At 37.7% G+C, this 17144-nt stretch overlaps 1 protein-coding gene across 2 annotated transcripts in view; it reads left to right on the top strand.

Annotated features, from left to right (window-relative positions):
- The window catches only part of LOC137084086 (zinc finger protein 271-like), a 36927-nt gene extending 27880 nt beyond the window's left edge, over nt 1-9047 (top strand). The window contains exons 2-5 of one of the 2 annotated variants that reach the window (XM_067450033.1): nt 323-458; nt 4916-6080; nt 7388-7475; nt 7765-9047. In XM_067450033.1, coding sequence (XP_067306134.1) covers nt 401-458; nt 4916-6080; nt 7388-7448 — 1284 coding nt within the window. In that variant the 5' untranslated portion in view covers nt 323-400 and the 3' untranslated portion in view covers nt 7449-7475; nt 7765-9047. The remainder of the gene's footprint in view (nt 1-322; nt 459-4915; nt 6081-7387; nt 7476-7764) is intronic. The other variant, XM_067450032.1, reaches the window with a different exon arrangement.
- Nucleotides 9048-17144: the final 8097 nt, after the last annotated feature.

The raw sequence follows: 17144 nt of genomic DNA, 5'->3' as shown, positions 1-17144 counted from the left end.
TAATAGTTCCTGTTTTCACCTCATTTTAGACAATGACACCTAAAGCTCATTTCATTGGCAACAAACAAACTGAGGGTATTTGATGGCTAAAAATACAAAATGACATTTATTGTGTTTATGCAACTGTTTTCCGTACCATGATTTATATTTGGACAAATTTGCATTACATTATCTATACTCTATATATCTGCCTATGTTTGAATGAAGCAGTAGAATATTTCTGCAATCACATTATCAATTAATCTCCTCCCACATCAATCGCATAATCACTGAAGCTCCTCCCACTGCAATTCACCAATAAATACTGGAATATTCTCATTAGCCTACCAGTGAAGATGAGCATCGAAGCATCAGGAAGAGCTGAAATCGGCAAAGACTTTTTGAAGAGGACAGTGAGAGCATGAGTGATCCAGAACCCCGCAGAAGGAAACACACTGAAAATACTGAAGAACAGAGAGGTTGGTGTTTATTCTTCATTTTGTATTTATTTAGGATGCTGAAGATGTTAAGTGTCATTATAATTTTCAGATTTACTGATAAAGTATTATTTCTTATAAATTTGAGAAATTAATCATAGTTAAAAAGTTATTCTTTCAATAACTGAAAAATAATTTAAAAATAGTTTCCCGAAACTTGTATATTTAAGTTAACTTAACTTGATGCTCATGTTAACTGCACTTAAATTGTTACATTCACCAAGGTTGGTGTTTATATAATGTATTTAAAAAATTAAGTTCACTTAACTTAGTGTTCATTTTAAGTACTTGCATATTTAAGTTAACTCAACATAGAAATTAAATTTAAATTAGAAATTATTTATAAATTGCAATTATAAAGTTCTAATTTTTCATTTTAAGCTTTGTGGAAACATACCAAACTGAAGGAGAAAAAACATACTGAACAGCATATTTAATGTCTTTATTGAGCAAAAATAAATGATAAAATTACAGTTCACATTGCTGTAATGGAATTGGGACACAACCACACTGTACAGCACTGTAAAAGGTGGTAACAGTATAGTAACAATATCCCACATCAACTACCCTGCTACAGAAATTAAAGAACTCTGTGAACTTAAGTTAAACATCACACTTTTTTGTTTGACAATTATGTTAAATGTTGTGATCATGTAAATGTAATAAGTTCTTATTACATTTGACTGTTTAAGCTTTGGGCAATCAAACTGAGCTGGAATAAAACTATTTTACTACTATATTTGTCTTTGACAATTTTTTTTTTTTTTTTACAATACTAATAAAATACAGTACACACTATACTTTAATGGGTTACAACCACAATTACTAACTACATCAATTGTAGATCTCTGCGCATAAAAAAAAAAAAAAATATATATATATATATATATATATATATATATATATATATATATATATATATATATATATATATATATATACATACATACATAGTATTGTTCAAAATAATAGCAGTACAATGTGACTAACCAGAATAATCAAGGTTTTTAGTATATTTTTTATTGCTACGTGGCAAACAAGTTACCAGTAGGTTCAGTAGATTCTCAGAAAACAAACAAGACCCAGCATTCATGATATGCACGCTCTTAAGGCTGTGCAATTGGGCAATTAGTTGAAAGGGGTGTGTTCAAAAAAATAGCAGTGTCTACCTTTGACTGTACAAACTCAAAACTATTTTGTACAAACATTTTTTCTGGGATTTAGCAATCCTGTGAATCACTAAACTAATATTTAGTTGTATGACCACAGTTTTTTAAAACTGCTTGACATCTGTGTGGCATGGAGTCAACCAACTTGTGGCACCTCTCAGCTGTTATTCCACTCCATGATTCTTTAACAACCTTCCACAATTCATTCACATTTCTTGGTTTTGCTTCAGAAACAGCATTTTTGATATCACCCCACAAGTTCTCAATTGGATTAAGGTCTGGAGATTGGGCTGGCCACTCCATAACATTAATTTTGTTGGTTTGGAACCAAGACTTTGCCCGTTTACTAGTGTGTTTTGGGTCATTTTCTTGTTGAAACAACCATTTCAAGGGCATGTCCTCTTCAGCATAGGGCAACATGACCTCTTCAAGTATTTTAACATATGCAAACTGATCCATGATCCCTGGTATGCGATAAATAGGCCCAACACCATAGTGGGAGAAACATGCCCATATCATGATGCTTGCACCTCCATGCTTCACTGTCTTCACTGTGTACTGTGGCTTGAATTCAGAGTTTGGGGGTCGTCTCACAAACTGTCCGTGGCCCTTGGACCCAAAAAGAACAATTTTACTCTCATCAGTCCACAAAATGTTCCTCCATTTCTCTTTAGGCCAGTTGATGTGTTCTTTGGCAAATTGTAACCTCTTCTGCACATGCCTTTTTTTAACAGAGGGACTTTGCGGGGGATTCTTGAAAATAGATTAGCTTCACACAGACGTCTTCTAACGGTCACAGTACTTACAGGTAACTCCAGACTGTCTTTGATCATCCTGGAGGTGATCATTGGCTGAGCCTTTGCCATTCTGGTTATTCTTCTATCCATTTTGATGGTTGTCTTCCGTTTTCTTCCACGTCTCTCTGGTTTTGCTCTCCATTTTAAGGCATTGGAGATCATTTTAGCTGAACAGCCTATCATTTTTTGCACCTCTTTATAGGTTTTCCCCTCTCTAATCAACTTTTTAATCAAAGTACGCTGTTCTTCTGAACAATGTCTTGAACGACCCATTTTCCTCAGCTTTCAAATGCATGTTCAACAAGTGTTGGCTTCATCCTTAAATAGGGGCCACCTGATTCACACCTGTTTCTTCACAAAATTGATGACCTCAGTGATTGAATGCCACACTGCTATTTTTTTGAACACACCCCTTTCAACTAATTCAACTAATTGCCCAATTGCACAGCCTTAAGAGCGTGCATATCATGAATGCTGGGTCTCATTTGTTTTCTGAGAATCTACTGAACCTACTGGTAACTTGTTTGCCACGTTGCATAAAAAAAATATACGAAAAACCTTGATTATTCTGGTTAGTCACATTGTACTGCTATTATTTTGAACAAGACTGTATGTCCATAAATGGTTCATAAATAAGTCAAAAACCATGCCAAAATGGTTTACGAGTAAACGGTGAGGACATTTCAGCACGCACTGTATTTTCAGTGTAACAGTTACAGAATACTAGCTAGAGACATGTGGGATCCTTCTTAAGATTCATCTGTGGCAAGGAAGAAAAAGAAGAGTAACAAGAGGAGGATGCAGCCAAGCAAGACAAATTAATGTGTTCTAAATCTGTTTAAAAAACAAAAAATTGTATATATATATTTATTTTTCATTTTTTAAATAAAGGTTTCCGAGTGATATCAGATTGTATTTCTGTTTTTATTGTACTCACCCCGTAACTACATGAAACAAAAGGGGAACAAGAGTCACTTTAAATTAAAGTCCGCACATCCATACTTACCCCGTAACTACATGAAAGAAGAGGGGAACAATAGCCACTTTAAATAAAAGCTTGTACATCCATACTTACCCCGTAACTACATGAAACAAGAGGAGAACAAGAGCCACTTTAATTTACAGCCCGCACATTCATACTTACCCCGTAACTACACAGATAATTACCCCTTAAAGGGATAGTTCACTTTGAAATTAAATTTTGATATGTTTTGGCTTACCTCATGGGCATCCGAGATTTAGGAGTTTTTTGTTTCCCCAGTAGTTTCAATTTTGATCATTTTAGGTCAAACCGTTTTTGTCTGTGTCTCACATAATGCAGGTATATGGTCACCACCTCAAAGAGCATACACAGAGAAGTCCAAATTAAACAATCCCCCATCGTAAGTATACACTGATGGCCTAAAACACGAAACGAGCGGTTTGTGTGAGAAAAGGAACAGTATTTACATTGTTTTTACCTCTTTTAATACTTTTAAGGGTAGGTTTAGTGTAGGGAAAGGTATGGATAATTTAAAAAAATCAAATCACATGATGATATGATGCTGGCAGCGCAATCTTTTTTTTTTTTTTTTTTTTTGCTGTCAAATTGTGCTACCAACTGGGAGGTAGCAAAATCTGACATGGTAGGACAAATCGATAAAACACCAGCAGACCCTGGTTCGAGTCCCGCTTGGAGCCGGTAGTTTGAACGAGAGGTTACACTCACCTATCACCTCATCAGTTCTGTCAACCCATCTTATTTTTCTGTTTCACTAAGAGCTTCTACCTTGTCCGATTGTTTATTAACTAACTATTGTTCAGAAATCTGCTGTATCATAATAATACTATTTCCCAAATACTGGAAAAGAATGCTTCTTTTAAACCTATACTGGTTCAATCTACTCATATCTCAGTCTGGTTCAGACCTGAACTTTGAGCAATGAAAGCTAAAGGTCATTGCCTGGAAAGACTGGACAGGAAAACTGAACTTGTGGTGCACTCTCTGGTTTTCAAAAAACATTTGCTCAACTACTGTAGCCCTTATTGTGGTTTAGTATCTGCCATGGTTCCAGCAGAATTAAAATGGCTGCAGTGACACTTATTCTTATGAGACCGGGCCTTTTAATATATTGAAAACTGTGACTATATATTTATTAATATATCATAATTTATGTAATTTTATATTCAATCATACATTTCATAATATATAGAACAAGCAGATATTGCCCCCCATTGTCTACCTTTTTTCCCCTACTATGATAGTCAATGGGGGACAATGAACATTCTTCCAATTATCTTTTCTGTAAAGCAAAACAAAGAAATATTTAGAGGTTTGGAATAACTTTACAGAGTGAGTATATTCTGATGATATTTTTGGTGAACTATCACAATTTTCACAGTATATTAGAGCTTATGTTTTACCACTTCATATATCTCGCTTTTAATTTTTATGTACTTAAAATTAAATTAATTATTTTTACTTTAATTTCAGACCTGATGGAAGAGAATGAGGAGATTGAAGAACTGGGTGAATTGAAAAAGAAACATGTCTCTCCTGGAGAAAAACCTTTGAGTCGTGCAAAGACAAAAAATAAACTAATAAAGAAAGGGAAAGGCAAAAAATATTTCACCTGCACTCAGTGTGGAACGACCTTCGCATCCAAACAAGGTCTTAAGCGCCACATGAGTATCCACACCGGAGAGAAGCCATTCACATGTGATCAATGTGGGAAACGTTTCACACGATCATCAGGCCTTAAGGAACACATGAGAATCCACACAGGAGAGAAGCCCTACACATGTGATCAGTGTGGAAAGAGTCTTGCACACAAAAAAAGCCTTAAAGAACACATGATGATTCACACTGGAGAGAAGCCCTTTATGTGTGAGCGGTGTGAAAAGAGATTCTCAAAGAAAAAAAGTCTTGAAATTCACATGATAATCCACACCGGAGAGAAGCCATTCATGTGTCATCAGTGTGAAAAGAGATTCACAAAGAAAAAAAGTCTTGAGTTTCACATTAGAGTTCACACTGGAGAGAAGCCATTTGCATGTGATCAATGTGGGAATAGTTTCACGCAATTAACATTGCTTAAAGATCACATGAGGATCCACACTGGAGAGAAGCCATTCACATGTGATAAGTGTGGAAAGAGTTTCACACACAAAACAAGCCTTAAAATTCACATGAGGGTCCACACTGGAGAAAAGCCATTCACATGTGACCAGTGTAGTAAAACATTTCTTGGGTCCTCAGCCTTGAAGACACACCTAGTAGTTCACACAAAGAAGAAGCCACATTCATGTTCTGTATGTAGAAAGAGTTTTTCACTTATGCAAAGTTTACATATACATCAGAAAATACATACTGGTGTGAGAGAGTACATGTGCTTTGAGTGTGAGAAGACTTTTATTTTAGCACACCATTTAAAACGGCACCAGAGAATTCACACTGGAGAAAAACCCTACACGTGTTCATACTGTGACAAGAGATTCAGTCAGTCAATACATCTGAAAACTCATGAGAGGATCCACAGCAGAGAGAAGCCGCATACGTGTGATCAGTGTGAAATGAGTTTCACTTTTAGAAGTCACCTGAAGCTACACACAAGGATCCATGCAGTGGAGAAACCACATCACCACAGTCTGAAATCACGGTAAGTAGTTCATCTCTATGTGCTGAGCAAACAAAGTCTCTTCTGTGTAAGACAGTTACAGCCAAATGACATTGTAGCCCAGGACTTGTTGCCCACTAAAGCTAAGCAGGGTTTAGTCTGGTCTGGACCTGGGTGGGAGACTCCTGGGAAAACTGGGCTGCTGCTGGAAGAGATCTGTGTGAGTCCTAATAGCCAAATATAGTATAACAGGCACTGACTTTTTGGATGAGACATTAAACCGAGGTCCTGGTAATTAAAAAAATCCCATGGCACTAATTCTTATAAAGTGTGGGGCTGTAATCTCAGTGTCTCAGCCAAAGTAACTCCATTAGCCTTCATCAATCATGGCCTTCTAATAATCCCGATCCACTAAACAGGCTCTATCTCGCCCCTCTCCACCTATGGTTAGCATGTGGTGGGCTCTCTGGTGTTCTGTGCCTGGCATCGTATCATCAGTGTTGGGTGTACAGTAGTACATAGTAATGTACTGGGAAGATGAATCTGTATTTAAACTGGGTCATTAATGTAGAAATGTGAAATTATTTTTGAATTTGGTGCTTTCTAGACTGAGATAAGACAGAAAATGTATTTTTGTCTCATGGGGATGAAAGACAACAATTCCCAGAATGCTTTGCTGCCCTGTGAGGCAATTACCCAAGCCACTGCTACTGGATTACTGTAACTGAATTGGAGAACAGACACTACAATTAAATACTGAACGTGTCTGTTCAATATAACGATCGAGGCGCCGCGTGAGTCTCACAGCACTAACGCTGCAGGAGTCAGATTACATTTAATGTCATAAATGAGCTGATGAGCTCTCGTGATGAGAGCTGAGGTAATCGCGACCACACTCGTGGCATACATTCACAACGCGCCTTCAGTCTGGCGCGTTTTCAGATCTGCCTTTGGAAGCTTAACTTTCATTGAAATTAATTTGAGAAGTTAACATTACATTGCTCACCATAGCTCCATTCGTGAATGCCTGCAGCTGCCGAGTGCTGTGAGTGAGATCCCACTCCACATGCATGGGTTGAAAACATGCAGAAATGTTTCCCTCTGCTGGCTGTAGTCTTTAGCCTTTGGCCAAAAATTCTGCCGATGACGCAAATATCAAACGGCACAATCATCTTAATATACTCCAGGGTTTCTACTGATACAAAGCCATATGCTAATTGCTGAAGTAACCGTTTAAGAACTACGGTGAGCGACAGGATGCTTTTTTTGGTTGGTCTCATAATCCTGTCTGTTGGAAAGTAATATTTGCTTCTTCTTCTTCTTCTTTTTTTTTCTTCTTTTTTTGGCAGAAATACCACAAAGCAAGGAGTGAGAAGTGAGAACATAAGGGATCCAGAACCTGCAGAATGAAACATCATGAAACTGAAGAGCAAAGAGGTGTGTGTTTATTCTTGATTTCTCAATCATGATGTTGAAAACATGCTGATGTTCATGATTTACATTGTTTCGCGACCAAACTAGTTATTTCTAATATAAATCATATTCATAACTTTAAAGTAGATCATCATCATACACAGCAGTTGATTAATAGATTTAATGGGATTATTGATTAATAAACTCAGTGATCTTGACTTTGTGCTTTACTTTTCATTTCACATTTGTCTCTCATTTAAAATCTCTCTTGTTTTAATGTTTCTTTTAAACCTGATGGACGTGAACAATAAAGGAGAAACAGAAACTGTCACCTGCCCTCAGTGTAAACAAACATTTCACATCTACATCAAGGCTGAAGATGATGATGAATTGAAAGAGTGCCAGAAGATCAACACTGTAGGAAAAAAAACTATGAACATCTCAAACTATCAAGTGCTCTCACAACAACAAGAGATTCAATCGATTAGCACTGGAAAAATATAAAGGATTCACACTGGAGAGGAGCACATCAGAGTTTGATTTTCTAGTCGATTGTCACAATCACGGTAATTATATCTTCAGCTCCAGCAGTGTGACACCGAACATAACACAATAAAGCATCTCTTCCATAGAAATCTGTCCTAATCACCTGCAACGAGTGTCAAAACAAAGAAACATAATCTAAAGTCAGAAGTTCATCTTCAAGCTGTGTGAGATTTAAGATGGAGGCCCAAAAAAAAAAAAAAAATCTAGGTTTTATTCTTAAATGTAATTTTTGTTTTATTATATGTACATTATGTTAAGATGCTGTATTATAGTCATGTGTAGCTTGCAATACATTGGAGAGGACAGATCTATTTGCCACAGTATCAGATTTTTTTAAAGGTACCATGATGTGGATTTTTTATTTTATTATTTTATGTTTCCTGAGGTGTACTTATATCGTTAGTATGATTTTTACATTATAAAATGTCATAATTTAGGAAAAACTGCATTTTTCTATCCTGAATTTAGCCCCCTGGCTTCAATGTTTTGTTTGAAGGACTGCTGTGAGACTTCAGTGTAAACACCCACTGCTGTGATTGGCTTACATCTTTGCATTTGAAATACGTATTACATGTGGAAACCTCTCTAATGCTTTTACTACATTGTTTTGCTATTACATCTTTCGAGATTAACGAATTGTGAAAGTGTTGATTATAGCATAATTTTTTTGTTCTTTTCCCATCACATGAAAGGTTGCAATGATGAGCACTGAGTAGACAGACAGCATTGTCAGTGCAATGCAATTTCTCTCACAAAATGCTTTCACCAAGACTAACAGCAAAAAAAAAAACAAAAAAAAAACATTGATACGAATACAGTAAGAGCTTCGCTGTCCAGCATAACAGCGTCATTCATTATAATGGAAGTTTAGGCAAGTGTATGCAATGTGTGATTAAAAGCTTCAAACATCATAAAGAGAGTGTTCTTTGATCGCTTTCTGTAGTTAATTCACAATTTAAATAACAGATTTTGTTCATGTTACTAAGAGAGACAATGTAAAGTTGATTGTTTGGCTTGATTCACTGATGTATAAACAGTATTAAATGATTTAGAAAGAAAATCTGTGTGAACTTGAATAATTAGCCTCACATCAGATATCACTGATCACAGATCAGGCATTAATTCACACTGTAATTTACATGTTTGTTAGCCTGACGTGGTCATACTCAATTCTAGTCAGAATATGAGTCTGAAACTGCTCCATTGGGCTGTGATTATGAGGCGTGTTTCAACCGAACCAGGAAAGACATCAATTGGACAGACCTACAACCAATCAGAGCAACGAAGAGACTTCAACAGAGCTCAATTGCACTGTGTTGCCAAGTCTGCATTTTTTCCCCCGCAGGTTGTTTTCTATGTCCACGGGTTGAAGCGACTATTATGTGATATATAGACCCATGAGTGCAAATTTTAGCAGGCAACCTTGCCAAAATGACACACATTTTACCCCCCAAATGCCATTTCCCCCCGGAGAACCCCCCGAGAAGCTATGTTTTAGGGCTAGTAGTTGGTGGGTTTTGTTGTAAAAACTTGGCAACCCTGTCTGCACGCGCGCTGAAATCAGGCTGGAATACACAATCTTTGTCGGTGTTGTAAAAAAATAAAATGATTTGACGATACACAGAGTACTTACCCAACATGATCATCATTTCTGAGAGAAATTGTGAAGGTGAATGCATATACAAACAAGCTCTCCGTTTAGGATTCGAAAAAATATAATCCAAGCCCCTTTGATGACGTGCATGATTACGTTACTGTTGATCATCTGTCCGTCATCGTCTAAAGCCCGTCCTGATGATTTCATTGGTCCGAACAGTTTCTGTTCGGATATAATTACTCCTCTACGGAGCAAGGCCAGACCTAGTTTCTATTAGTTAATGTTATATTTGTAAATCATCTGCATAGCAATGAAATGCTATATTGTGTTTTCTAAAAATATCTCCCAATGGGAGCATGTAAATGGAAAAAAGCATGGGAGCCAGGATGGAGCCTTGAGGCACACCACATATAAGCGATGTAAACTCAGCGAAAAAAGAAACGTCCTCTGACTTTCAACTGTTTTTACTTTCAGTAACCTTAATGCGTGTAAATATTTGAATGAGCACTGAAAGAGTCAACACCATAAGACATAAACTAAAAATGTTTTACAGACATGTGACTAACAGAAATAGAAAAAATGTGTCCTGAATGAAGGGAGGCTCAACATCAAAAGTACCAGTCAGTATCTGGTGTGGCCACCAGCTGCTTGAAGTACTGCAGTGCATCTCCTCCTCATGGATTGGACCAGATTTGTCAATTCTTGCTGTGAGATGTTGCCCCAATCTTCCACCAAGGCACTTGCAAGTTCCTGGACATTTCTGGGAGGAATGGCCCTAGCCCTCACCCTGCGATCCATCAGGTCCCAGACTCTTCGGGCTCTTCGGTGGCCGGGCTCTACACTGATGCACAGAACGAGCAGTATGGCTGGTGGCATTGTCCTGCTGGAGGATCATGTCCGGATGAGTATGTGTAAAAGTTGATGCATACCACATGAGGGAGGAGGATGTCTTCCCTGTAACGCAAGGCATTGAGATTGCCTGCAATGACAACAAGCTCAGTCCAATGGTGATGTGATATATTCGCCCCAGACCATGACTGACCCCCCACCTTCAAATCGATCCCACTCCAGGGTACAGGCCTCGGTATAACGTTCATTCCTTCGATGATAAACTTCGATGATCAGCTGTCCTTCCTGTCTCCCTGTAGCGCTGTCTTAGGCATCTCACAGTGTGGACATGGCAATTTATTGCCCTAGCCACATCAGCAGTCCACATGCCTCCCTGAAGCATGCCTAATGCATATTCACGCAGATGAGCAGGGACCCTGGGCATCTTTCTTTGGGTGTTTTTCACAGTCTGTAGACAAGTCTCTTTAGTTTCCTGTGTTTTTAGAACTGTGACCTTAAATGCCTACTCTCTGTAAGCTGTTAAGGTCTTAACGACCATTCCACAGGTGCATGTTAATTAATTGATTTTGGTTAATTGAACATGCATGGAAAACATTGTTTAAACCCTTTACAATGAAGATCTGTAAAGTTATTTGGATTTGTACAACATTATTGATGAAATACACAGTCATGAAAAAGGGGTGTTTCTTTTTTTGCTGAGTTTATATGCTCCATATTGTACTGCCATACTTCTGTCAGTCAAGTATGATTTGAACCAGTTTAGGGCTTTGCCCTGCAACCCTTACGTACTCTTCTAGCCGTGAAAGCAGCACCATATGATCTATTGTATCAAATGCTGCAGTTAGGTCTAATAAAACTAACACTGCTGAATCTCCAGCATCCACAGTCATCAGTAAATCATTAAAGGCTTTTACAAGGGCTGTCTCCATGGAATGATACTTCCTAAAGCCGGACTGATAAAGATCACCAATCTTATTTTGTTCTAGAAAGACATGTAGTTGGCTAAACACCACTTTCTCTAAAAATTTTGAAAGAAAAGGTGAGAAAAGGTGAGAAACTGGTCTAAAATTTGTCAAATCAGCTCTGATCTAAGTTAGGTTTTTTTCAGTATAGGTTGCACAAAGGCCTGTTAGGAAAATCCCCCGTTATATAAGCTTTTATTTACAATTTGAAGAATATTTGGTCCAATGGCCTCAAAGTTGTCTTTCAAAAACCATGGAGGAACCATATCAATAACTGAACCAGTAGGTTTTAATCCACTTACAATTTCTCCTAACTGCTGAAATGTAATAAGTTCAAACTGATTAAAAACGTTGGTCTGTGTGACAGGAAATAAAAAGTCACAATTCAATTGCGGGATAGTCCCTCTAAGATTCTCAATTTTTATTTTAAATGAGTTTAGAAAATTCTCACATATTGATGGAGAGGAATCTACATTTGAAATAGAAGGGTTTACTTCTGTGTTTATAATATTAAACAATGTCTTAGGGTTATTAGCATTTTTTCTATTAGCTCGACAAAGTATTTAGATTTAGCTGTTTTTGTGGTCCTTGGAATTTTTTTAAGTGCTTCCTTCAGAATATCGTAATTCATGCCATGACATTTTTCTGAAATAGCTACACCATTAAAATATTTTCAAAGTTAAGCGCAACAAATAGCAAAACAAGCTGTAAGTGTTGTTTGTGCGTGTGATACGCAGCGCTCATGCTTTCATTGCTTTGCGTATTTTAAATATCACACGTTATTCTTATTTATAGCTCCTAACTTAATAAAACAAGTTCTTTTACTATGATGAATGATTAGCTCAAAATGATGATCTGTATGTGCGATGTAAATATCCTCTTTTAAATATTAAATATTAAATATCCTCTTCCTGATTTGGCCCTCCACCCAAAATCGGTGGGTGACAAAATTGTTGATTCCTTGACTCGAATAGCCCCAGAGTTGGGGTTAAAGTCTCTCAGTGTCGACTTTGTTGCTTTGTCTGAAATTGCTCACTGATTTATTGATTCTCTATTAAACTTGAGTTGAGTGCACTTTAAGCAAGTGAATGAAATGAAGCAAGGAATTCAGAGACTGACATTATACATTGTGTCAAAGATGTCGCAGAAACTTTACTAGGTTTATTTTAATCGATGGTATATTAATGGAATAAATATAGATTTGGTTTTCCATGGTTAACGTTGTGTTCATAATCATTAAACTAACCATAAAAAACTCACATCAAGAATGAACACATCAATAAGTGTCCATTATTGTATATATTTTAGTATTTAGTATCTTTAACTCAGCTTTTAAGTAGGGGTGACCCCGAATAGTCGGTGCCCAAGGTTCGATGCATCGATATGCGGAGCCAGATTCGACCACCGATCTCACGGTCGAATCTTTGCGGGTGTTATGAAAAGAGGATCATACCATTTTGTGCTCAATATTTTAAAGACGTGGCACGGCAAAGCTTAGCGCCACACCTTTAAAATTCGAACACATTCAATGAGTGTATGCACACTGGAGGCGGCATCCGATGACTGTCCGCAACGACTAAGGAAAATGGACTCAGAAAGTTGTTTAAAATCCTGCTGTGCCACAGAGCGCAATTTTAGGGTTTTTATATTAAATTTATATTATATTTCCCTCAAATCGTCAATTTGCTATAAAATACACGTATCGTGCAGCTCTTCTATCAGAAGTCGATTTAAAATTGAGCTTGCGCGTATATAATGTGCACGATATATGGTGTGAGATACCAGAGATGCTGAGCTTCACGTCCGGTGTGCAATCCTCTTTAGACACAACTGGCTTAAGAACGTGCATATTATCCATCACATTACCTTTTTTTAAAAAACCTAAATAAGAAAGCCATTGTTAGTTTGTCTGTCAGTTGGCAGGCAGTTTTGGCCACTTTATTAAAAGTTGTTGCTTTGTGGTGTGTAAAGAAAAATAAAAGTTTTACCCTCCTGCTGACTAGTATCGTGCCTCTCCCAACCCATTCACACACACACAGATGATTAAACTATCAGTCGACCATAGAAAGAATCGACCATTCTGATTCGAATGTGTAAATCCTTTGTCGGGGGCAGCCCTACTTTTAATACAATGATCATGCCTGTTTAGCGCCATCACTTGACAACATATTTTTTCATAACTTTTTCCTTTGTAAAATTAGGTATCGGGAACAGCTAGGTATATAAGTTGATAGCCACCATCATGTCATCGCTAAACTGGACTAATTTGGACAGTCCAGTTAAAAGTATGTGGTTTTAATAATAGGATATAATTTAAGTGTGTAACAACTGCAATTTCATCTTATTTTTGACACTGTTTTGATGTAAAGTAAATGGAGTCGAGGAGTCAATTCCATAGACTCCTACAGTGGGAGTCGGGAATCAGAGTCGACTACAAAAAAACCTGGAATCGAAACCTGGAAGTGGTCGTGCTGTGAAGAAACCAGCAAGTTCAAGGATATGGTTACTTAAATGCAGTGTTGGGGAAGCTACTCTGAAACTGTAGCTTTACAAGCTACTTGTAAGTTAAAGTAGTTACATTCAAGCTACCATTTTGAAAAAGTAGTTAGCTACACTACAAGTTACGATCAAAAAGTAGCTAGCTACATTGGAACTACTTTTTTTTTTTTTTTTTACAATGACAAATAACTAATGAATAATGTTATGCTATTTGGGGTTTCAAGCAATATAATGCAATGTAATTGATTTCAAAGAGTATAGTGTGAATTCAGGTTGATTGGGACACTTTTCCCCCCTTTCATTTCAAAGGCAAAAACTGTCAGAATCATTTGAATAATTGATATAATAAGCACAATAAGCTAATATAGCCTATATCTCAAACTGACTGTCAAAGTGCAACATGGCTAAAATGTAACATCAGTGCAAGTATAAAATGCAACTTAAATTAAATATTCAGGAGTCAGGGTTAGGTTTACCACCATCAAACAAACCAAATCTGGGACAATAGGGCTTGGGCGTCATGACGTCATTACTTGGCGTGGCGGCCATGTTGATGGCATCCTTTACTGCTACTTGGACTACTGCGCACTGTTTTTAGACGTACTCCCTCTCAGTCGTATGTCTTAATTTGATTATTTTGGCGTTATTTCAACTATGGTAAACCGTTGCTGCATTTTGGGATGTAACAGCGCAACACATAATCACCATGGGAAATGTCGAAAATGGATTAACTTTCCACCGCTTTCATGCTTGGAGGCGCAACCACGGACAAAAAGTAATAACAGTACGTTGTGCAAAAAGCAAGAATTGTCACACAATCAGATGTTCCCGTTATCGGGGGAACTCGCACTGCGTCATCGTAGATGACACATCGGGGAACGCCCTCGGCATGACGCTGCTGAGTTCATATCAAAAAAGTCCAATCCTGATTGGTGTTGCGTAATGACGTAACGAGTGACGGCATACCGTCACTCGTATAAAGGGACGCCGGCACAAGCAAACGCATTATAGTTATAGCGCTGTTCATAATACTTTTGATTTGACACAGCATGTAAATGGACCCACACACCATCGTGGACACACTCTAGATTTACTTATCAGTAAGGGTCTTCATACGATTGTTATTAAGGATGTGGCACTGTCTGATCATTTCTGTATTTTCTTTGACATATCAATCTCTCCTGCCATTGAAGCTAGATCTGTCTCTGTCAAAAAGAGATGCTTAAATGAGAACACTAATGTGCTGTTTATGAAGGCTTTATCTCTAACACCAAGCATTTCTGCAGACTGTGTTGATTTTCTCCTTGACTCCTTTAACTCAAAAGTTAAGAGTGTAATTGATGATATTGCTCCTTTGAAAGTTAGGAAAAAGAGTGGCAAACAAAAGGCACCATGGAGAAACTCAACAGAAGTTCAAATAATGAAAAGACAATGCAGAAAATCTGAACGAAAGTGGCGGAAGACAAAACTTGTAGTCCATTATAAAATCTATAAAGACAGCCTTCATGCTTTCAATGTTGAACTAGGCAAAGCTAGACAGACATTTTTCTCAAATATTATAAACAAACATATTAACAACATGCGCACTCTTTTTGCTACTGTAGACTAACAAACCCCCCGAGTCACACTCCTAGTGAAATGCTCTCAGACAGCAAATGCAGCGAGTTTGCTTCGTACTTCTCAGTGAAAATCAAAAATATCAGAGAGGCAATCAGAACATCCTTGAGTTGCTCTGGGGTCAGACAGATCAGACCAAAACCTCAGAAAATTACTATGTCTGCTTTCGAAACAATTGACGGTAAAATTTTAGAAGACACAGTACAGCACCTTAAAACTGTTGAGGAGAGACCCCTGACATGAGTGTGAAGCGCTTTGGGTGTACAGTTGTACATTTGAAAGCGCTATATAAATGCCTCATTCATTCAAAACATCAACCTGCGCCCTTGACGCACTCCCCACTTCTTTTTTAAAAGTGTGTTTAACTGTTTGGAAGCAAATCTCCTAAAGGTGGTGAACTCCTCACTTCTCTATGGGACTTTTCCAACCGCCCTTAAAACTGCAATAGTTAAGCCTCTTCTGAAAAAATCTGGATAACTCCATACTGAGCAACTACAGACCAATCTCAAATCTTCCCTTCATAGGCAAAATCATTGAAAAAGTTGTTTTCAATCAACTAAACAAATTCTTAAACTCAAACGGATTATTTGACAATTTTCAATCTGGTTTCCGACCGCATTACAGCACAGAGACAGCGTTCATAAAGATTATAAATGATATTCGCTTAAATACTGATACAGGCAAAACATCAATTCTGGTACAACTGGACCTCAGTTCTGCATTCGATACTGTTGACCACAACCTTCTTGACAGGCTGGAAAACTGGGTCAGGCTTTCTGGGATGGTCCTCAGATGGTTCAGATCATACTTAGAAGGGAGAGGTTATTATGTGAGTATAGGAGACCATAAGTCTGAGTGGACGTCCATGACATGCGGAGTCCCACAGGGTCAATTTTTGCACCACTCCTGTTTAACCTGTGTATGCTGCCACTGAGCCAAATAATGAAAAATAACAATATTGCTTACCGCAGCTATGCTGACGACACCCAGCTCTACTTAGCACTATCACCTAATGACTACAGCCCCATTGACTCGCTGTGCAAATGCATTTATGAAGTTAACAACTGGATGTGCCAAAACTATCTTCAGTTAAACAAAGACAAAACTGAAATCACTACATTTGGAAACAAAGATGAAACTCTCAAGGTGAACGCATTTCTTGAGGCTAAAGGCCTGATAACAAAAAATCAAGTCAGGAATCTTGGTGTGATTTTGGAGTCAGACCTGAGTTTCAGTAGTCATGTCAAAGCAATAACTAAATCAGCATACTATCATCTGAAAAATATTGCAAAAATTAGGTGTTTTGTTTCCAGGCAAGACTTAGAGAAACTGGTTCATGCTTTCATCACCAGTAGGGTGGACTATTGTAATGGCCTTCTCACTGGCCTTCCCAAAAAGACCATTAGACAGCTGCAGCTCATAAAGAACGCTGCTGCGAGGATTCTGAACAGAACCAGAAAATATGACCATATCACACCAGTCCTCGGGTCTTTACACTGGCTTCCGGTTACATCTAGGATCGATTTTAAAGTACTATTACTTGTTTATAAATCACTCAATGAGCTAGGACCTAAATACATTGCAGATATGCTGATTAAATACAAACCCAACAGATCACTCAGA

Source organism: Pseudorasbora parva, chromosome 8 (genome assembly GCF_024679245.1).
Source record: "Pseudorasbora parva isolate DD20220531a chromosome 8, ASM2467924v1, whole genome shotgun sequence".
Taxonomy (NCBI): Eukaryota; Metazoa; Chordata; class Actinopteri; order Cypriniformes; family Gobionidae; genus Pseudorasbora; species Pseudorasbora parva.
This window is presented reverse-complemented; position numbering and strand designations above follow the sequence as displayed.